The sequence below is a fragment of the Palaemon carinicauda genome, chromosome 7 (genome assembly GCF_036898095.1).
Source record: "Palaemon carinicauda isolate YSFRI2023 chromosome 7, ASM3689809v2, whole genome shotgun sequence".
Taxonomy (NCBI): Eukaryota; Metazoa; Arthropoda; class Malacostraca; order Decapoda; family Palaemonidae; genus Palaemon; species Palaemon carinicauda.
The window spans coordinates 131,424,520-131,447,019 of record NC_090731.1 but is presented as its reverse complement, the minus strand read 5'-3'; the positions used below and the strand labels follow the sequence as shown (position 1 = coordinate 131,447,019).

Genomic DNA, 22,500 nt, shown 5'->3' with positions numbered 1-22,500 from the left:
AAGGCTAGCCATCCACTAATGTCTTAACCAGACTAAAGATATATTTGCACCCCGTTTGAACCTTATAGTTTTACAAAGAAAGGGATTGTTGTAAATTCTTATATTCATTATATACATGAGAATATATCATGATATTGAAATCTTACAACATACCAAACCAAGACTAGCAATAACCAGGTTGATTACATATCTACGACCGTGATATTGCCTACATCCAAGAAGGATATGACTGAACTGACGTGCGATAGTTTTGAAAGGGGCAAAATTACTTAAACTACAAATTAGGGGGACAGGTAGTAATTTCTCTAAAATAAGATTAAAATCCTTACTGAATTATTGGGCAGATGAGAAAGGTGATATATCTGGGGATCAGGCGAAAAATCTTGATTAACTCCTAAATCATTGATACAAATTAGAGCATCCCTAAGATCTGTCAACTTTTGGGACCCCAAAAGTAATAGCTCTTGACTATGGGTAGGGAATCGGCTGCAAAAAAAGAAAAAAATATTTATATTTTTGTAAGTAAAAAGATATATGTAATACAAAGTACTGAAAAATAACATATCTTTTTTTTCACACTGTACAGCACTAACATGTAACCTGCTTGACTATGTCCATCTGAATTCCTGACCATCAACATATCCAAAGAATTCAATTAACTCTTTGATGAATGCACAATTAATTAATGTTGTTCATTCCCAGGACCAAACTCCTTTGCACTAGCAAGAAACTGGGATGACTTTTTTTTTTTTTAACACTATAGCGACCACAATATTTGAGAAATATTTTTTTTCAAATCACTATAGTAACCATATTTGAGTTATAACATTCATGTTGGTTTTCTTTTTAAATGGTAATATTTTATGAAAAAATACTAATCAGAATTGTAATACACTACAAATTTTTAGAAATATTCTGTATTTTTCCTAGCGATATAAACCAGCCATTTAAAGAAGGTTTTACTCCATTGCTCTTTAGCTAAGACTTGAATTAAGGAACTCTTGGGATTCTGGTTACATTGTATGGTGGCCAACCTCCCACTCACACAGGGTAGGAGCAGCTGGGTCAGGTGACTTGCAATGCTATACTCGTGGTCAAGACTTGGGGTACGGATCAGGTGGGAAATTTAGATAACTGTAAATGATTCAGGTTTGTATAGGTAGGAAAATTACAAAATTATTTTCAATACTTTGCAACTTGTTCCTACACAAATACAAACCATCGTCACTTAAAGGGGAGTCCTCCTTAGGAGGGAGGAAGTCTCAGTAAAACATAGGATGCTTGCTAGACCCTTGACCCAAAGGATAATATTGATAATCTTAATCAGCTTTTAAGAGAGGCAAAGTTGAGACGATAGACTCATGAACAAAACCAGTGTGACTGAGTCAGAGCCTCAACAAGTTTGCAAAACTGTATGAACCCTTTTATTTCTTTAAATTCAGTATGTTCAAACGTGGCAACTAAAGTCACAGAGATATTCTAACCTGTACTGTATAAGTGATCTTCTATGTTGATACTCATAAACAAGTGATGTTCATTCATTCAGCTCTCATACACACTTATGTTGAGAATAACTGATGATTGTGAGAAAGAGTTAGCTGTCCCGCAAAGGCGCAAATCTAAGACTATTTGTTTAGCCGCCACCACTGGGCCCAAGAAGAAAGTATTCAGTGATCTGTGGGTGCCATCTTTTAAATAATGTGCGGTGAGAGTGGTTTGTCTCTCCCAAACACCTGCACTAGGGACTTGAGATACTGAATGGTTCTTGCAAAATGCTAAGGTTGCAGAAACAGCACGTATGTCATGAGCTTTTGGAGGGGACCAAGGCGGTGCTTTTCCTAAAGATCTATAAGCTTCATGTAACCAGAAGGATATGCTATTTTTGGTTATTCTCTTGTTGTTTCGACTTTTGCCTACTAACAAGTTAGGGATGGATGGTCGTAAGGGAGCAGTTCTTTAAAGGTAATGACGAACTGCCCTTACATGACATAGTAACGGTCAGTCCGGATCATGAGTTCATCCTTCCTCTGAGTCCAAAGAGAGGGAGAGCGAGAAGTCGAGTCAAATTCGATGATAGACAACCAATAATTGTCAACAAAGATTATCTCCCTGGGTGACAGATAACCCTAATGAGTCTAAGGGCAGTGGTCGTCTTGGGAAGGTGTCTCATGCCACATTCGGTTGCCCGTTCATCGATCATCAAGCCTTATACGCTCAATGTCTAGTTCCTGGAATTGAGGAAAGCTATGTTGCGAGCATATGCCTCTGTCCTCTTAGGTGAATAATTCATAATAGGAGGAGCCTTCTGACTATCATGCAAGATGTGTGCCTAAGCGCAAGTCTAGGGTCCTGTGCCTCGTCTCTAGATATTGCGTATCTAGCATAAGTTCGCATTCGTGACATGAATCTGGTGATGTGCATCTGGGTGAGGAGCGTCTGGACGAGGCATGTCTACGTCTAGGTAAAGTGCGTCCAAGTTCTTCAATTATTATTATTATTATTATTATTATTATTACTATCCAAGCTACAACCCTAGTTGGAAAAACAAGATGCTATAAGCCCAGGGGCTCCAACAGGGAAAAATAGCCCAGTGAGGAAAGGAAATAAGGAAATAAATAAATGAAGAGAACAAATTAACAATAAATCATTCTAAAATAAGTAACAACGTCAAAACAGACATGTCATATATAAACTATTAACAACAACAAAAACAAATATGTCATAAATAAACTATAAAAAGACTCATGTCCGCCTGGTCAACAAAAAAGCATTTGCTCCAACTTTGAACTTTTGAAGTTCTACTGATTCAACCACCCGATTAGGAAGATCATTCCACAACTTGGTCACAGCTGGAATAAAACTTCTAGAGTACTGCGTAGTATTGAGCCTCGTGATGGAGAAGGCCTGGCTATTAGAATTAACTGCCTGCCTAGTATTACGAACAGGGTAGAATTGTCCTGGGAGATCTGAATGTAAAGGATGGTCAGAGTTATGAAAAATCTTATGCAACATGCATAATGAACTAATTGAACGACGGTGCCAGAGATTAATATCTAGATCAGGAATAAGAAATTTAATAGACCGTAAGTTTCTGTCCAACAAATTAAGATGAGAATCAGCAGCTGAACACCAGACAGGAGAACAATACTCAAAACAAGGTAGAATGAAAGAATTAAAACACTTCTTCAGAATAGATTGATCACCGAAAATCTTGAAAGACTTTCTCAATAAGCCTATTTTTTGTGCAACTGAAGAAGACACAGACCTTATGTGTTTCTCAAAAGTAAATTTACTGTCGAGAATCACACCTAAAATTTTGAAAGAGTCATACATATTTAAAGAAACATTATCAATACTGAGATCCGGATGTTGAGGAGCCACCATCCTTGACCTACTTACAATCATACTTTGAGTTTAGTTAGGATTCAACTTCATACCCCATAATTTGCACCATGCACTAATTCTAGCTAAATCTCTATTAAGGGATTCACCAACCCTAGATCTACATTCAGGAGATGGAATTGATGCAAAGAGAGTAGCATCATCTGCATATGCAACAAGCTTGTTTTCTAGGCCAAACCACATGTCATGTGTATATGGTATGAAAAGTAATGGGCCAAGAACACTTCCAGGTAAAGAGATCAGGCAGATATTGAGATGCAATCTTGCAAGCGTGCTCAGGTAGGAGTATTTTCCTCTTTCTGTAGGTCCAATTGTCAGTATATGGTCATCTGTCAGCAGTGTCACCAAAGAGCTAGGGTACTCGAGCAACGCACCCGTATCGCAAGAGACGATCTTGAGGTAGCTAAGGGTGCACGTGTGAGTGCTCAGGTATGAAGGCAAGTAGCCATGTCTACTTGTGGGTTGGGAGGCATGCTCACCAACGCTAGGGTCCTTCGATGAAGCGCATTTCCAGAAGGAAGGGCACTTAGGAGACATGTCTCCTTCGATAGTCTCAAATCGTGATCAAGACACTAAGTTGGAAGAGAACTGCTACGTGGGCATGAGCCCAGGGACTTTCGCCTCTGTGCATTCAATGGAGAAGAACCAATGACATCTCTTGCAGGAGCAGCAGCACACTCCTGCATTGCCCTTACAGCATACACCTCCATTATCTGCTCCTTGGAAGGAGGACTTTCAAGTCCCAAGGAAGGCCACAACAAACAGAGCATCATCCATCTGTAAAGCAGAAGCAGAAGACTCATGGAAACAGGTAGGTCTCCTTGACTGCAAAACACAGGGAAATGGGAAGGTCTCCTTGCCCTGAGGTTTGCCCCAAATTTACAGGACCAAACCTCTTAACATATTCACCTCAAGAGGAGACAGACGGAGAAGGTTCAGAGAGCAACCTATCGGAGGTCAGAGGAAAAAATAGGGACTTTCACAACTTCGAATATGACGCCAAAAGCGAAGAATGTCTTTGAACTTCCTCCTCCTGCAATACATTATCCACTGGGAGGATGATCACTCCCGACACTCAGTACATGGGGAACCCTGAATGCAGAAGTGTCTCCCTGGAACTCATAAAGGTTTTGCATTTATTGTCCAACCCCGGACATTTTGCATCTCGGCAGTCATTCCCATTGAAGATGTAAAGTTACTAACATGCTGAAAAAGAAAAAGAATTAGAAAGTTTGCCAAAAATCCAGCCAGCAAGAATGTGTCCTCACTGACAACTGCTATCAAAGCGATTACGTAGTCAGCAAGCAGGGGCAGGGGGGGTGAGGCTTCCCCGCTCAGTCAGTAACCACCAACCTTTTGTTTACTCCTCATTTTAAAATTTAACTGCAGTGTATTCCAGTTTTGCTGTCATCTCTCCTATGTAAAAAAACTCAAGTTTATATTCACACCAGAACAAATGCAGCTTACAAGTTTGTTACAAGCATGGAAACAAACATCTTTCCTTACTTAAAAAATTAAAAAAAGAGCCTATTTGTGTTTACACAGAAGGCACATATATGTACATCTTTTACCCAAAGGGTTATTGTGGCCTAAATGGTAATGTATCTGTCTGGTGTTTGCCAGACGGTGGTTCGAGTCCCGCTCAGATTCGTTAGTGCCATTAGTGTCTGCAACCTTAACATCCTTGTGAGCTAAGGTTGGGGGGGATTGGGGGAGCCTCTAGGTCTATCTGTGAGTCATCAGCAGCCAGTGCCTGGCCCTCCCTGGTTCTAGCTTGGGTGGAGAGGAGGCTTGGGCGCTGATCATATAATATATGGTCAGTCTCTAGGGTATTGTCCTGATTGCTAGGGCAATGTCACTGTTCCTGGCCTCTGCCATTCATGAGCAACCTTTAAACCTTTAAACTGTATGAGATATCAACCTATTATTATGATGATATTTAAAAACCTAAAGCGACAAGAATTTCTTTTCATTAAAATCATCATACATTATTTTTCAGCTAAAACCATTTGAAAGCATTTTACAATAATTAAAACATAAGGTACTTACTTGCAAGCCTTTTTCATGTGTGTTTTTTTGTGGTATGGCCTTTGTACTCTAACATTGAGAATAATGTCACGCAAAGACTCCACTGTATGATCTTCACCTTTCCGTGTGGGTTCTGGGTGATTGTGTTCATCTGTTATCTGTGGAAAAAATGGTTTTTCAAGAATAATCTTTTTAGTTACAAAAATTTGACAGGGCCTATCATTTCACTACTCACTAAGTGAGGCAAGGAAAATGTGGCCAAAATATTTTGAAAGGTTGCTAAATGTTGAGCAAAATAGGGAGGCAGATATAATTGCTATTGCAGGTGTTGAGGTGCCAGTAATGGGAGATGAGAATGAAAGAGAGATTACTAGAGAGGAAGTGAGGAGAGCACTAGATGAAACAAGAGCAGGAAAAGCACCTGGTATGGATGGTGTGAGGGCTGAGATTTTAAAGGAAGGGGGTGTGACTGTACTTGAATGGTTGGTGAGATTGTTTAATATGTCTTATGTTGTCAATCTTGGTGAGAATTTTTCATATATGCTTCATGTTGTCGATGGTACCAGAGAACTGGGTGTGTGCATGTATTATTCCATTAAATGAAGGTAAGGGTGATGTGCATCAGTAATGCAATTCAAGGGGTATTAGTTTGTTGAGTGTAGTTGGAAAAGTGTATGGCAGAATGATAATTAACAGGATTAAGGATAAAACAGAGGATGCAATCTTAGAAGTACAAGGGGGTTTTAGAAGAGGTAGGGGATGTATGGATCAGATTTCTACAGTTAGGTAGATATGCGAGAAATATTAAGCAAAAGATAAGGTGTATGTTGCATTTATGGATCTGGAGAAAGCCTATGATAGAGTTCATAGGAAAGCAATATGGTATGTGATGAGGTTATATGGAATTGGTGGAAGGTTGTTGCAAGTAGGGAAGTGTTTATAGATAAGCAGTAAAGCATGTGTTAGGATAGGAAATAAAGTGAGTAATAGGAAATAAAGTGAGTAAGTGATTTCCAGTGAGAGTGGGACTGAGAAAGGGATGTGTGATGTCACCATGGTTGTTCAATTTTTTTTTTTTTGTTGATGGGAGTTGTGAGAGAGGTGAATGCTCGAGTGCTTAGTCGAGGATTGAAACAGATAGATGAGAGTGATCTCGAGTGGGAGGTGAATCAGTTGTTTGAGGATGATACTGTACTGGTTGCAGACTCAGAGGAAAAGCTGGGTCGATTAGTGACAGTTTAGAAGGGTGTGTGAAAGTAGGAAGTTGAGAGTTAATGTGGGTTATGAGTAAGGTTATGAGATGCACGAGAAGGGAGGGTGGTGCTAGGTTGAATGTCATATTGAATGGAAAGTTACTTGAGGAAGTACACTAGTTTAAGTACTTGAGGTCTGTTGTTGCTGCAAATGGAGTGGAAGCAGATGTACGTGAGAGAGTGAATGAAGGATGTAAAGTCTTAGGGGAAGTGAAGGGAGTGGTAACGACTATAGGGTTAGGAATGAATGTAAAGAGAGTTCTATATGAGAAAGTGATTGCACCAAATGTGATGTATGGATCGGAGTTGATGGGAATGAAAGTGACGGAGAGACAGAAATTCAATGTGTTCAAGATGAAATGTCTGAGGAGTAAGGCTGGTGTATCTCGATTAGGTAGGGTTAGGAGTGAAGTAGTAAGAGTGAGAATGGGTGTGAAAAATGAATTAGCAGCCAGAGTGAATATGAATGTGTTGCTGTGGTTTGGCCATGTAGAAAGAATGGAAAATAGCAGTCTGCTGAAGAAGGCAATGAATGCAAGAGTTGATGGGAGAAGAAGAAGAGGAAGGCCAAGGTTTGGATAATGGATGGAGTGAAGGAAGCTCTGAGTGATAGGAGGATAGATGTAAGAGATGCAAAAGAGCATGCAAGAAATGGGAATGAATGGCAAGCAACTGTGATGCAGTTCTGATAGGCCCTGCTGCTTCCTCCGGTTACCTTGGTGACCGCTGAGGTAGCACCAGTAGGGGAATTGGCATATGAAGCTTCATTTCTGGTGGGTAACAGAGTAGGGTGGGCTGTGGCACCCTAGCAATACCAACCAAACTCGCCTGAATCCCTTGTCAGGCAGGGAGGAGCTAAGAGAACAAAAGTCCCCTTTTGTTATTTCTTTTTTTCCTTTTTGTCAACTAACCACCAAATTGTGGGAAGTGCCTTGGTAAAGAGAGATAAAATTTGTTAAATATGAAATATTACATTTTGGTGTATTGATAGTTCCTTGCAACACATGAATGTCAGCATGTCTCCCTTTCTACTACAGGATTTTTCCCCACTATGGAACGCATTTGATTAGGAAATATATTTTTCATAATGTGAACTTATCTTATAATATGCATTATTACATGGCATTTTCACATAGAAAGTTTCATTGCTAAAAATATGAATAAAATATGTTGAGGATATGTGCATTTTTTATGCCTTTTGATGTATTTCATCATTATTACAACAATTTAAATCAGTCTATGCCTGGATGTATGTACAGTTCCACAAAAGCTTTCCTACTCTCTTGGCTTGTCCGTGAAGTTGAAAAGGTTTGGAATCGCTGCCTTAAACTACTCATTGCACAGCCTACAAACTGTTAAAATTTGCCTATGAGCATCAACCTAAACATTGTAGCATATCACAGCTCTAAATAGTATTCCTATGCTACTTCTATAGTATTATGCATTATTAACAACACTAGCTTACTTGATTGCTATCTTCGAAAAGGTAGTGAAAGATTCGTACCACTGTAAAAGTATGATTAAATCAATAAACCCCGACTGATACTAGTGTATGTAGCCCAAGTGGTAACTCCTAATTAATGAAGAAATGAATGAAAACTAATAACCTCTATGACAATTAGTCTACTAATTTTCTGATCCAATCAGCTTTAAGAAAATTTACAATACTCCTTAAAAACAAACTTATACTTACAGAAAAAAATAACCTTGCACTAATATCCTAGGAGGAATATCTTGTTCAGCATTTACATTTCTCACTAAATTATGTAAATTTGATCAAAAGAAATGAAAATTGAAAATGCACCAAAAGAAAACAATTGATAAAATAAGTATAAGCCTTAGGAAAACTTATATGAACACCTTAGTTAGGTTGCCAGCTGAATCCTGCAGGTCATAGTGCATGTGCAAACCTCATTTGTCAAAATGGTGGCACTGCTTCCATTATCAATAGAGGGATTTCATGGCAAATAAAATTATACTAAGGCACAAGTTATGGAATTCTTATTGAATAAACACAAGCTTACCATTCTAATTGTTGAAAAATATTTCAAAAGTCGATATCGAAGACGAGCATAGTCTCTAATATGTTCTCTTTTACTTAGTTCAGCAGCTTGTTCTTTTAATGTCTGTAATACTTCTTCTCCACTAGCAGGAATAATACCATCTTCAAAAGCACCTGATAACATAATTAAAGAATAGTCAAGTCCAGTGACTAAACATATTTAACATAATCTTATTAAAAAAAAACTGAACACTTTAAAACATAACAAATTTGGAAATAATTTGTATTTTTCCTAACATACAAACCTGGAGCTATTTATAGGGTATTACTTTCGGCAACGCTGAAAACCAGCCAAGACAATTTTAGTGAGGGATAATTACCCCATCCGCTAGTTAGCGGGAGGGGGTTTGGGTAGACTAGCTACCCCGCTCACTCACACCTGTCGGTTGAGTAACCACTTTTGCTTTCTGGCAGGATTTCTAGGGGGACAGGGTGGCAGGCCAATTTGTATAAATAGCTCCAGGTTTGTATGTTAGGAAAAATACAAATTATTTCCAAATTTGTTATTTGTTCCGACACAGATACAAACCTTTGCTATCTATAGGGTGACTTACTCTTAGGAGGGAGGAAGTTCTACCAACTGGCCTTGGTCATGACCCGGGATTCCTTCTAATTGATTTTTGATCTAATTAGTAGGAACCCTACCCTCGCTAAAATTAAAGTACAGTAGTTACAAGGTAATTCACTGATAGCAGCCTGCAGCTTGTGTGAGAGAGACTCGTGGCTTGTCTTCACATAGGAACTCGAAGATTCTAAAACATATCCAATACCCTCCCTCAAAGTATTCAGGATGCAAAAGGGAAATGATTCTTACCTGCAGAGGGGTGAGGTCAGCTATGCTTCGGTATTGCGGAGCTATTTCCGCAGGGGGGGGGGGGGGGGGAAAGGAGAAAGAAAGAAGTGAGCCAGACATTCTTTTCATTCACCCTAGACTAACCCGGATAACCTCAGCCCTCAACCCTCTGCTACTTGTCCATCAAGGAGCCTGAGGTATTAGATCACTTATTGCGCGGACACCACAGGACCAATGAAGAAGGTTTCCATGCTCCTGTGGGTTACGTCTTTCAGGTAGTGGGCTGTGAAAGTCGTTTGATGCCTCCACACGCCCGCTTGCAATACCTATGGCACAGAAAAATTCTTCTTGAACGCCAGAGACGTTGCAATGCCTCTGACGTCATGAGCTCTGGGTCGGTTGGACAGAGGAGGATCTGGATATAGAGCATATTCGATTTCTTTCCTTATCCAGGAGGAAATAGTATTCCTTGTGACCCTCCTCTTGACCTTCCCCGTGCTGACAAAAAGTGCTCGTACACGGGGGCGAGCTTTTGCTATTCTTTTTAAGTAACACCTCAGACCCCTTACTGGACATAGTAACAGTTGGTCTGGATCTTCGGTTACAGAACGAAGACTCTCTATCCGAAATGGGCCGAACCTGGAGTCCGGCACACCCGGATTTTGAGTCTTAGCTACGAACTCAGGGATGTAGTTGAGGATTACTTCCCCCCCGTCTCCTAGAGTGGGAGACATCAGCAGATAGACCATGAAGTTCGCTGACTCTCTTGGCCGAAGCCAGAGCGAGCAGAAACACCGTCTTCCACGTGAGGTGGTGATCTGAGGTCTGGCGTAGTGGTTCATAGGGGAAGCCCTTCAGAGACCTGAGGACCCAAACCACGTTCCAAGGGGGAGGTCTTAGCTCTGCCTGGGGACAAGTAAGCTCGTAACTGCATATGAGCAAAGAAAGTTCCAACGTGGAGGAAATATAGACTCCTTTCAGTCTAAAGGCGAGACTCAAGGCTGAGCGGTAGCCTTTGACTCCCGAGACTGAGAGAAGCATTTCTTCCCGAAGGTATACAAGAAACTCCGCTATAGTTGGAACAGAGGCATCGAGGGGAGAGATACCCCTTCCATGACACCAACCACAGAAAACTGACCACTTTGCCTGGTAGACTGCCTCTGTGGATCTCCTGAGGTGTCCAGCCATTCTTTTCGCAACCGGTTGCGAAAAGCCTCTCTGTGAGAGGAGGTACTGGATAGTCACCAGGCGTGAAGTCGAAGCGAGGCTACGGCTCTGTGGAAGATGTTGGCATGTGGTTGTTTGAGGAGGTCGTCTTGTGGAGGAAGCTCCCTCGGGATCTCCGTGAGGAGATGCACAAGGTCCGGAAACCATTCTGCGTAATGCCATAGCGGAGCAATGAGGGTCATTTGCAAGTTGTTGCTTGCTCGTACCTGGTTGAGGACTTTTCTCATCAGACAGAACGGGGGAAACGCATAAGCGTCCAGGTTTATCCACCGTTGTTGAAAAGCATCTTGCCAAAGAGCTTGGGGATCCGGGGCTGGGGCCGTTGCGAAAAGAGCCACAGTCGGGGAACCCCACAAAGTTAGGATTTTGTTGGCTATCAGAGGATTCAAAGACCACTCGGTGCCAACTACCTGAGTCGCTCTGCTCAGCTTGTTCGCTAGCACATTCCGCTTGCCCGGAATGAAGCGAGCTGATAGAGTCGCCGAGGAGTTGTCCTCTCCCCATCCAAGTATCTACTGCCAGATGGCACAGCTGCTGCGAAAAGGTAGTGCCCTGTTTGCTTAGATACGCCACTACCGTGGTGTTGTTGCTCATCAGCACCACGGAATGCCCCGCCAGGACCTGGTGGAACTCTTTGAGGGCCAGAAAGGCTGCCCTCATCTCTAAGAGATTTATGTGCTGGTACCTTTCTGATTCGGATCATTGGCCGGAGATGTAATGGTGCAACACGTGAGCTCCCCACCCTTCTTTTGATGCATCCGAAAAAAGCATCAATTCCGGGGGAGAGATGAGAAGATCGACCCCTTTGCAGAGGTTCGGCTCCGCCAGCCACCACCTGAGATCCGCCTGTTCCTCTAGCCCTATGCGGACTAGGTGATCCCGGGAATCGGGGTGTTGGTTCCACTGGAATTTTAGTCGCCACTGGAGGGATCTCATCCTGAGGCGACTGTTGGGGACCACTCAGGTCAGGGAAGAGAGGTGACCGAGAAGGCGAAGCCAATACTGCACCGGGAGCTCTTCCCGACTGAGGATGACTTGTGCCATCTCCCTCAGTCTCTGGATCCTTTCGTCTGATGGAAACGCCTTGTGCCTTAGGATGTCTAATCGCATGCCTAGGTATACCAGTTCTTGAGAGGGGAGCAGTTGAGACTTCTTGAGGTTTACCACGATCCCCAGATCCTGGCAAAACTTTAGAAGCTTGTCTCGGTGGCAGAGAAGGGCCACCTCCGAATCTGCCAGAATCAGCCAGTCGTCTAAGTATCTTAGGAGACTGATGCCGACTCTGTGAGCCCAAGATGATACTAGGGCGAACACTCTCGTGAATACCTGGGGTACTGTGGAAAGACCGAAACACAGTACCCTGAACTGATAATGCTTCCAATTGAACATGAATCTCAGATACTTCCTGGAAGACGGGTGAATTGGGATCTGGAAGTATGCGTCCTTCAGATCTAAAGTGCACATGAAGTCCTGGGGTCTTATCCCTTGTCTGACTGTGTCGGCCGTCTCCATCCTGAAAGGTGTCTGTTCAACAAACCTGTTCAGGGCCGAGAGGTCGATGACTGGTCTCCAGCCTCCAGACGCCTTTTTCACAAGAAAGAGTCGACTGTAGAAGCCTGGGGACCCGCCGAGGACCTCCTGGAGGGCGTCCTTCTCCAACATGAACTGGACTTCTGCCCTGAGGGTAAACTCCTCTGCGGATCTCTTCGCACAGGAGTTCAATGGAATCGGCACTCGAGTCAGTGGAGGGAGAGAGAGCGTGACTGGATACGATACCCTGAACGAATAACCTCGACCGTCCAGGGTTCGGCCCCGTGGTGAAGCCACCTCTGCCAGCAGCTTTGCAGGCACTCCCCCACAGGTGGGCAAATGGGAGGATTGCCTGTCTTATTGGGACCGGCCTCGGCCAGATCCCTTCTTACCCTTTCCTCCACGAAAGGACTTTTTGCTGTGAAAGGCCTGCTTTGCACCCTTTTTACCCTGCTGTTTTAGGTCTCTAGCCCTTTTCGGCTGTGGGTTTTGCTGTGCTTTCCGCTGTGGCTGAGAGAGGTAAGGTCTAGCTGTTAAGACCTTTTGAATGAGAGAGTTCTGACTGGACTTCCTCCACCTCTCTGCCACCCGCTCGACATCCTCGGGGTGAAACAAAGAATTGCCCTCGAAAGGAGCTTTTCTCAGACTCGCTACTTTGGCCTGAGGGAGATGTCTATAGAGCTTGCCTATGATGGCATCTCTCCTGTTCAGGATAGTGTTGGCCCAAAGGTTCACTACCTGATGGGAGAGGAACTCGATGGCTCGAGTGCCAGTCAATAGGAAAGTCTCCAAAGATTTCCTGGAGGACTCCCGAGACAGGTCTTTAGACCGCACCAGTTGTCCTAAGGATCCTAACCAGAAATCCACCCACGATGTAGCCTGCATGGCGTACTTCGCCACCTTTTCCTGGTTTAGGATTTCAGAGGCCGAAAAGGAGACTGGAAGTCCCATAAGTTTCTCGAAGGGGGTGGCCTTCGAGAGTGCCTCTATAGAGTGGTCGAGAGGCAGCGTTGGAAGAGATTCCCCGAGGATCTCGTAGTACCTCCTCTGAAACACATACGGAGGAGGTAGGAGCTTGGAGGACGAGTTGGAGCGGAGAGAAGAGGTGGACCCAGTTGCCTGGGACACTGCCTTCTGTTTGGCACTCTTCAACCCCTTTGACCAGGGCAAAGCTGCACTGGTCCTATGAGGTTTCCGAGTGCAATAGAACTGGTCAAGGACCGTTTCTTTCCCATCTAGAGGGGCTGCCGATGGATCTGGAAGTCCACTGATGGAGCAGATGCAGGCTAGGACCTGCCAGAAGGCGTGTTCCGACTCCTTCCTCTCATCCTCTGTAAGCTTAAGGCTAGCGACTGCTGGCAGAGTGTCGTCCTCGAGATCGCTCTGCCCTTCCACGTCCGAGCTCTCATCCATAGGAACCCGGCGTGGGTCGAAGTCGTCAGCTGTATAGATTGGGGATAGGGAGACTACCGGGGAGGTGCTCGCTTCCGGCTGCCTGGGAGGCAGTGAGGAAGGAAGCCTGGCCAAGGATTTGGGGATGGTGAACAAATCCTTCGGTTCCCTCCTACGAGGCCGGAGGTCCTCTGTCCCCAAGGGCCTAGAGGACTCCGTCGGCTTACGGGTGGAATGTAAGTCCATTGCCGTACGGGGTGAATCCCGTCCAGTCGCAGGTCGTGCCTCCTTAGACACTATCTCGACTGGTAAAGAACAAAAGGAGTCTCCATAGGAAGTAACCCTATCCTCCTTGGGGGGCGAAGGACGAATCCTTTTCCTTTCCCCCTTTGGCCTGCCTGTGGCATCTTGAACTGCAGGGGGCTACCCTGATGTTCATGCCTAATCTCCTCCAAAGGTCTTTTGCGAGGGGATGATCGTCTCCCCTTGCCTGAAGGACCCGCCTGTGCGGGAACTTCCGACCTCCTCCTAGGATCGGAGGGAGGAGAGGACCCTGGTAAGAGAGGGGGCGACGACCCTGGGAAGAGAGGAGGCGACAAGGGAATCCTAGGTGTATCACCTAAGGACTGGGAGCGGGGAACGACTCCCTTCATGGCTTGGTGCATTACATTGAATAAGGTGCTAAGCCACGTGGGGTCACGGGCTCCTGAGGAACTAAGGGGAAGGTCCTTAGGAAAGGACTGCTCCCTGGGTTTAGGAACCTGGCCAGGTTTCCTAACCCTCCTGTCTGATGGAGGCTTCCCTTCAAGCAAGATCGGCACAGGCCTACCCTTAGGGATAGAGTCTGGGCTCGGTCGCACAGGCGACTGTTGTCTCTGTTGAGGCCTAAGGGGCTCGAGAGACTGATTGTGAGCGCCAAGATGGTCGTGCGCTCTTGCGCCGAACTGCTGGTAGGCAGAAGGGAGCTCGTGCGCGCGCCTTTCCCGATTGCACGCACCTTTTTCGCGCTCCTGGAGAGCATGAGGTTGTTCGCGCTCCTGGAGCGCATGAGGTTGTTCACGCTCCTGGCACGCATGGCGCGCAGTGTGTTGTTCGCGCACATGGCGAGCAACAGGATGTTCGTGCATATGGCGCGCCATAGGATGAACCCACGTGCCATGATCGCCATTTCATTTGCGTGCGCCAAGACGGTCGTGCGTGCCAAGACGGTCATGCGTGCCAAGTCGGTCGTGCACGCTGATTCGGTCGTGCACGCCAATTTGGCCGTGCGCGCCAACTTGGTCATGCGCGCGAGAGCTCTCAGGTTGGTGAGAGAACTCACTGCTACACTTACCCGAAGGTTCACGATAGCTTGTGTTGTGTGAGCGCGAACGATCAACACGAGAGTTTAAAATCTCTGACAAAAAAAGAATGACTCTGGTCACGAGAACTCGAAAGTTCAGCGTAACGAGGAATCGAGGTTCCTTTGTCACGTGAACCTGAAGGATCAACGCGACTGACGGTACGAGAACCCGGAGGTTCAACGTTACCGTCGTTACGAAAACCCGAGGGTTCAGCGTAACGGAAACCCAAAGGTTTCAAGTCGCGAGAGCTCGAAGGTTCAGCGCGACAGAGACCCAAAGGTCTCCTGCTGTCATGAGAACCCGCAGGATCAACATGACGAGAGCCCGAAGGCTCACGATCACGCCAGCCAAAAGGGTGATCGTCACGAGACCCCGAAGGATCAACGGGAGAAGAACCAGCAGGTTCAAAAAGACATCTCCTCACAGCCCGAGGAGGAGAACGCCCGGGGTGGAGAGGGGTTACCCACCCCTCCACTCTACGAACCTCTGGAGAGGAACGTACAACAGACTCTGCCCGAGGGGGAGACTGATTAAGGTCAAAGATAAATCCTCCGCAGGGGAGGAAAGTTTGCCCGAAGGAGAACTACGCTTATAACAAGGTTCTCTTTCCACCCCTGAAGGAGAACCTAAAGCGTAAGGAGATTGCCGAAGCACAGAGGCAACCTTCTCTCGCAAACGAGAGATATGTTCCCCCGAAGGGAATGCTTTCCTTGGAGAGAGCCCTGCCACCGCCCCTGGTGGGTTAGCTAACTCCTCGGCGTCGGAACCAGACCCAACGTCTGGAAAAGAACAGGCGCTCCCTAGGGGAAGAGAAGGAGCCGACTCACTAGGGGAGCCACCATCCTCATCTATCTCATAGGGTTGACCTGGAGTCACAAGCCCTGCGCTACTGCTCGACCGTACCCCAGAAGGGCCTGGTCGAGGATTAGCTTCGGGCAGAGATTTGGGCACAGAGAAAGCAGAAGCCCGCGATTTCTTCGATTTCGAGGAAGACCCCGAAAGCAAAGATTCGCATTTAGACTTCTTCTTACACCCAAACCTCTCCCAGTGGGAGGCAGGCCACTCCCTACACTCGGAAGAGGTGTTGTCCCGCGAACACTGAGTTCCCCGGCAAGCCGGGCATAAAGAGTGTGGGTCCGTCTCCACGGACGACATGAAGGTGCCGCAGCGGTGGCCTTCAATCCCTGGACATGTCCGCATAGCGGGACAATAACCATACACACACCAACACACACAAAAGAAAAAGAAATAGTAATAAAGTCAAGGCAGTTTGTTTGACGGGAAAGAGAGATGGCATGTCTGCACTCTACCGAGCCAAAAGTAAAAGTGGTTACTCAACCGAAAGGTGTGAGTGAGCGGGGTAGCTAGTCTACCCCAACCCCCTCCCGCTAACTAGCAGATGGGGTAATTATCCCTCACTAAAATTGTCTTGGCTGATTTTCAGCGTTGCCGAAAGTAATACCCTACAAATAGCGAAGGTTTGTACTGAATGTGTCGGAACAAAACAAATTTAAAAATAAATTTTTATTTTCTAAACATGAGTCCTTTGAATAGGGAGATGATTTCAGCACAAGCTTGAATGGCCGTTGAATTCCCAAAGAGAAAATCAGTCGAGAATATATCTGGTGTTTTATGATTGATGGGTTGGTAAAAATTTCACCATCCAATCCCCATTAGGGAAGAGGGAGGAGATACTTCTTTAGAATAAAAGAATAGAGCTCAGCTCAGAAGTGTAACTTACCAGCAACAAGTAAGGTTCAACATGTAACATTTCGACCACTTTGTACAGTACATGAAGAAGGGCAATGCATTCTACTATTCATTCCAGTCTTACATCTTCAAGTTACAAGACAGGATGCTTCTTGTCTCATATGGGAGCTGGACCGGCTACACAATTATTTCAGCAGCCTCCACAGCACAAAGGTGTCAAGGGACTTATGGGTATATAACCCTAGATAAAAGGCTGTGAAGGTGGTCTGGCATTTCCAAATCCCACCCTGCCTGTCTTAAAGGTTTCTCTTGAAGGCTAAGGTGGGGCCTATACCCTTGACTTCGTGAACTCTAATCGTAGATAGTACCTTTACTATCTTAGCAGTCACGGAGTACACTGTAGGGATCGTCTCACAAAATCAGAGAGAGGTAATATTCTTGAAACCTTTTTTAATCCTGACAGCGCTAATGAAGTCACCGATACTCAGACCTGAGGTGTTGAGTACTCTCCCGATAGTTCCACAGAGCACTTATGGGACACATGTGTCTCCTCTTGATCACCACCTTCTGGTTCCCGTAGAGAAGATGAAGGTCTTGAACATGAGGTCATGGGCTAACGGATTCTGGGTTTTGGTCCCTACCTAGGCACAAAACTAAAGGAGACCTTCCACCGCTCAGCGTGGTTGACTAAGAAAGAGAGACCATGCAACCCCCCCCCTTTCTCTTTGTCAATTTTAAGGCTAACAAAAAAAAGACCGTATTGAGAATCAAATCTCTGCCTGACGGCCTTGTCAAAGGCTCATATAGGGTACGCAGAGAAGCACCGACAACAAGTGTCCTGTTACCCTCAGGGGTCCAGTGATCCCAGAGCAGGCAAGACTGCTCAAAGCTCTTCACGAGCAGACAGCTCCCATGAAGAAGAGAGGTCTACACTCTTCAATCGAACAACCATGCCCAAGACTGAGTTGCGGCACCTGAGAGGTGCTTTTCTCAGTGAAGGGAGATGAGGATATCTGCAATGTGTGCTAGTATTGCTCTGATCAGAGAAGTATCCCTTCTACAACTCAAATGACAGAAGATGGCCCACTTGGCCCTGAGAGAGCAGCAAATGACCATTGCAGGTACATAAACATATTTTGTGCAGTGTCTCCAGAAAGCCTTTTGCTCAGAAGAGATGCTGGATAGCCTCTTAACAATGAAGTTCCAGCAACTTCAAAAATTGGTGGTACAGTACCTCAGATGATGCAGTTGACAGAAGAGTGCAGACCATTGGGGTTGTTCTCTCGGGACCTCAACTTGAAGTGCTAATAGATCGGGATACCACTCAGCATGAGGCCACCAATGTCAACTTGAGTCCTGGCATAATCAACACTTGATAAGTGGGTGGATCAGGCTGAATGGAGGAAAGGTGTACGTGTCCAGGTGATTCCAGGATTGTTGGAAGGCGTCAGCAAACACTACCCATGGGTCTGGAATGGGAGAGTTAAACATGGGGAGTTTCCTATTTAGCCATGTGCCAAATAGTTTGATCCCCGGAGAACCCGACAAGGCAATAAGCCTCCCTGCTACACAAGTATGTAGGGACCACTGACTAAACACTTGAAAAGACCAGGTCATTCAGGTGTGGGCACCAACCTTCCTTCAACACATCTGATAGCAGCCACATCTGGAGGCAGAGAGTCGAGTGGGACTCCTGTGGTGAAGATTTTCTTGTTGAGCTCCGCGCCCCCTGTCCCAATGGAACAGGGAATCCCTGGTGGCTGAACAGTGATCATTCAAACACCACTGACGAGATCTCTGATGAAGATGCCAGTGTGGAACGAGTTTCTCCAGCAATGAAAAGTGTCCAAAAAGACCACCAGTGTGACCTGGGATTTCTGTTTTTAACAGAAAAGGTTGCGAAACACTACCTTGAGCTTGTTGATGTGCTTAAAAGTCTTATGGCTAGTCTTCCAGCTTTGCCGAAAGTATAATCCCTATAAATAGCGAAAGGTTTTGTATTTGGTGTCAGAACACACTATAATTACATCATCCCCCAAGGTTCTTCTTTTTTTATGATAACGTTGGTATCTGTCTATTTGTAATGATGAATAATTATATGAAGTAAAAGCGATAGGCTTTTAATCAAACAAATTTAAAATTAGTACTTAACTAAAACACTTTCCAACACTTACCAGCATACCAGTTGGTTATACTACCAGAATGCCTCACAGCCTCAATTGATACTGCTGTGTCTTCAGTGGGTAATTCAGCATCTACAGTTAACAAGTCAACACTGAAAAACATTTGAAAAAACTAGACATTTTCATCAAGAAATTATAAAAAACTCTCGAGCATAAATGCCCCTCCCACACAATAGTACTTCCATTTAATTTTCAACTCTACTACTATTTTTTTCATCTTTCTCAAGATAGAGATCAAACCATGTGCTCTGGAAGGCACTGGATGTCACTAAGATCATAAGAGCAAGTTATGTTGAGGATAAGGTGAAGAGAGACTGTGAATACATGGAGATAAATCACACAAATACTACCAGAAACTAAATACACAAGCATTAAATACCACTGGAAGAGAGAACCATGGTCATAATAAAAATTAGAAGATGAAGAAGCCTTTAAGCTACATTTTTTAGTTCATATACATTACCCATTTGATGTCATGAGCATTAAAAACTATTTCAATTCTCACTTTTTTACAACCACATGTATGAGAAATAGAAATATTCTGTAATATATTCCATGTTTCTTATATGCAAACCAACACCTTACTTTAGTATTTGAAAAGCAGAACAATTAATATTTACCAAGTTCATCTTACTCATCCAGAAAGACGGGGGCTGTGCCTCAAGTTGGGTGCAATCTGCAGCCCCTGAGACATTCTTCAGTTTGAAACTTTGCTGTTTAGTTGATTTAGTTGAGGGGAAGTAGGAAATGTGACCTCAAAATAAGATTATGGTTTACTTACAAATCCATATTTGCTTGTGATTGCTCCAGAAAGGAACTCTCTGGGATAGCAATACAAATAAAACTTTGTACCTAAGTAGATAATATTGTAATCCAACTTCAAGGTGTAAGATAACTTTAATTTACATATTACTCACCACTAGATTTACTATGGTCTGTCCAAGGAGCTAGCACATTGGCCAAAGTTTGAAAGGATTACCCATCCTAAAACAATGTGTACAATGACAGTGAGGATTCTGATGCCTACCAGACCACATAATGTGCAAGGGGAAATAATGAGACATGATTCAGTAATACCTCAGCTAACATGGGTGTTACGTTCAAAACCTCAATACCACACATGGCCATAGATGAAAACTGCTAAGTACTGTATATAAAAAAATCTATAGCATATATTTTCGTAATTTCTTCAAATTTTTGTATTTCTTTACTTTATTTATAATTCAAGCTTTTAAAAACCATGTTAACACTCTTATAAACCTGTTTTATGTCTTTAAAGCTTTTTAAGCTAAAAAAGACAAATTTTAAATAATTAGCATATATATATATACAGTATATATATATATATATATATATATATATATATATATAATATATATATATATATATATATATATATACTATATATATATAAAGTGAACCCTCGCTACTTCGCGGTTCGACCATCGCGGATTCACCACTTCGCAGGTTTTTTCCATAACCCATATATATATATACATATCGCGGATTTTCCGGAAAATTCGAAAATACCGCGAAATCTGAAGACAACCAAATACGATATTTTGTTACCTGTAATTCCATTAATACTGTAATTAGTAATATCTGCTCTTACTGATTGTTCATTGCATTACATATGATATATAATTCAGCACAGAAAGAAATAAAACACGAAAAGAGAATGTGATCATACGATAATTCAGTACTGTATACAGTATGTAGTAAAATTAAATCGAACATGAAACGCAAATCAGATGCAGTCATACCATATTAGAATGGTGTAAGGCTGCTGATGGCTACTACTGTACTACAAATGTAATGGATGTGCTTCTTTTCCATGAATCTTTGTATGTATACGTACGTAGTACTGCATCCAATAATATTCTTTGTTGCAAAAATCACATTTCGAATAAGCGTACGAGAGAGAGAGATAGAGAGAGAGAGAGACACACACACATCCTACAACAAAAGCGTAAAATAGCGTACGTAAAGCTGTATTATTATTATTGTTATTATTATTGTTGTTGTTGTTAATAAAATTATTGTTATTATTATTATCATTATTACTGTATTATCATACGATAATTCAGTACTGTATACAGTACGTAGTAAAATTAAATCGAACATGAAACGCAAATCAGATGCAGTCATACAATATTAGAATGGTGTAAGGCTGCTGATGGCTACTACTGTACGTACAGTACTACAAATGTAATGGATGTGCTTCTTTTCCATGAATCTTTTGTATGTATACGTACGTAGTACAGTACTGCATCCAATAACATTCTTTGTTGCAAAAATCACATTTCGAATAAGCGTACGAGAGAGAGAGAGAGAGAGAGAGAGAGAGAGAGAGAGAGAGAGAGAGACACACACACACACATCCTACAAAAGAATAAAATACTGTAGCATACGTAAAGCTATTAAATATTGTTATTATTATTGTTGTTGTTGTTTATAAAATTATGATTGTTATTATTATTATCATTATTATTATTATTATTACAGTACTGTACTGTATTATTATCATTATTTATTATTATTATTATTAATACGTACGTACGGTATGCGCGGGGTATCTTGTATGAGTTGGTAACCTACGCATCATATACTGTAAGACGGGTTGTGATTGGTTCAAGCGCTGATAGATGACGAATCAGAACTCAAGTTTTGTTATCTAGCCTGTGATTGGTGTTTTGCCATCATCTCCAACCCGCAGCATCTAGGTTCTCGCGGGCCCGGGTCGTCCACTCTCTGTTCCCGCGTATCGCTGAGTAGACGTTCTTAAGTTTGTGAATCTGTGCTGTGTGCGACCTTTTTAAGTTGAACTTTTTGTCAAATCCTACTGTACAATGGCTCCCAAGCGTTCTGCTTCTACTAAGGCTGGTAGTGAGCCTAAACGCCACCGAAGGATGATGACGATAGCTGAGAAGGTTACGCTTCTCGATATGTTAAAAGATGGTAGAAGTTACGCGTCCGCTGGGCGCCATTTTGGCATCAACGAATCTACTGTTCGCTATATCAAGAAGGACGAGGCGAACATTAGAAAGACGGCTGCAATCACCTTTAGCAGATCAGCGAAGCGAGTCGTTACAACGCGTAATAAAACGATCGTACGCATGGAAGGTGCTTTAGCTGTGTGGATTGCCGACTGCCGGAAGAAGAACATAGCCTTGGATACGAACACCATCCAATCAAAGGCTTTGAGCTTGTATGAGAATTTTGCTGCAAAGGAACCTCAAGACGACGACGGCAACCATGCTGAAGAAGATGATGATGCAGATGATCCTCAACCAGGGACATCCACTGATTCCCAGCCTCAGAAACGTTTTTCCGCCAGCAAAGGATGGTTCGCGAAGTTTCAGAAACGCTTCGCCCTGAAAAGCGTTTCCCTGCATGGGGAGGCTGCTTCGGCTGACACTGCCGCTGATGAAACTTACGTGAACCAGACGTTCAAGAATATTATCGCCGAAGGTGGATACAAGCCGGAACAAGTCTTTAATATGGATGAGACCGGCTTGTTTTGGAAGAGAATGCCGTCGCGAACTTTCCTGTTCAAAGAGGAAGTCAAAGCCTCTGG

General features: G+C 43.7%; 1 protein-coding gene across 1 annotated transcript in view; it reads right to left on the bottom strand.

Annotated features, from left to right (window-relative positions):
• Positions 1–22,500, bottom strand: part of Pbp49 (proximal sequence element A Pbp49) — a 184,734-nt gene that overhangs the window by 63,490 nt on the left and 98,744 nt on the right. The window contains exons 4-7 of the mRNA XM_068377505.1: positions 18,915–19,015; positions 8,708–8,859; positions 5,452–5,588; positions 330–486 (exon numbers count right to left, since the gene is read on the bottom strand). Coding sequence (XP_068233606.1) covers positions 330–486; positions 5,452–5,588; positions 8,708–8,859; positions 18,915–19,015 — 547 coding nt within the window. The remainder of the gene's footprint in view (positions 1–329; positions 487–5,451; positions 5,589–8,707; positions 8,860–18,914; positions 19,016–22,500) is intronic.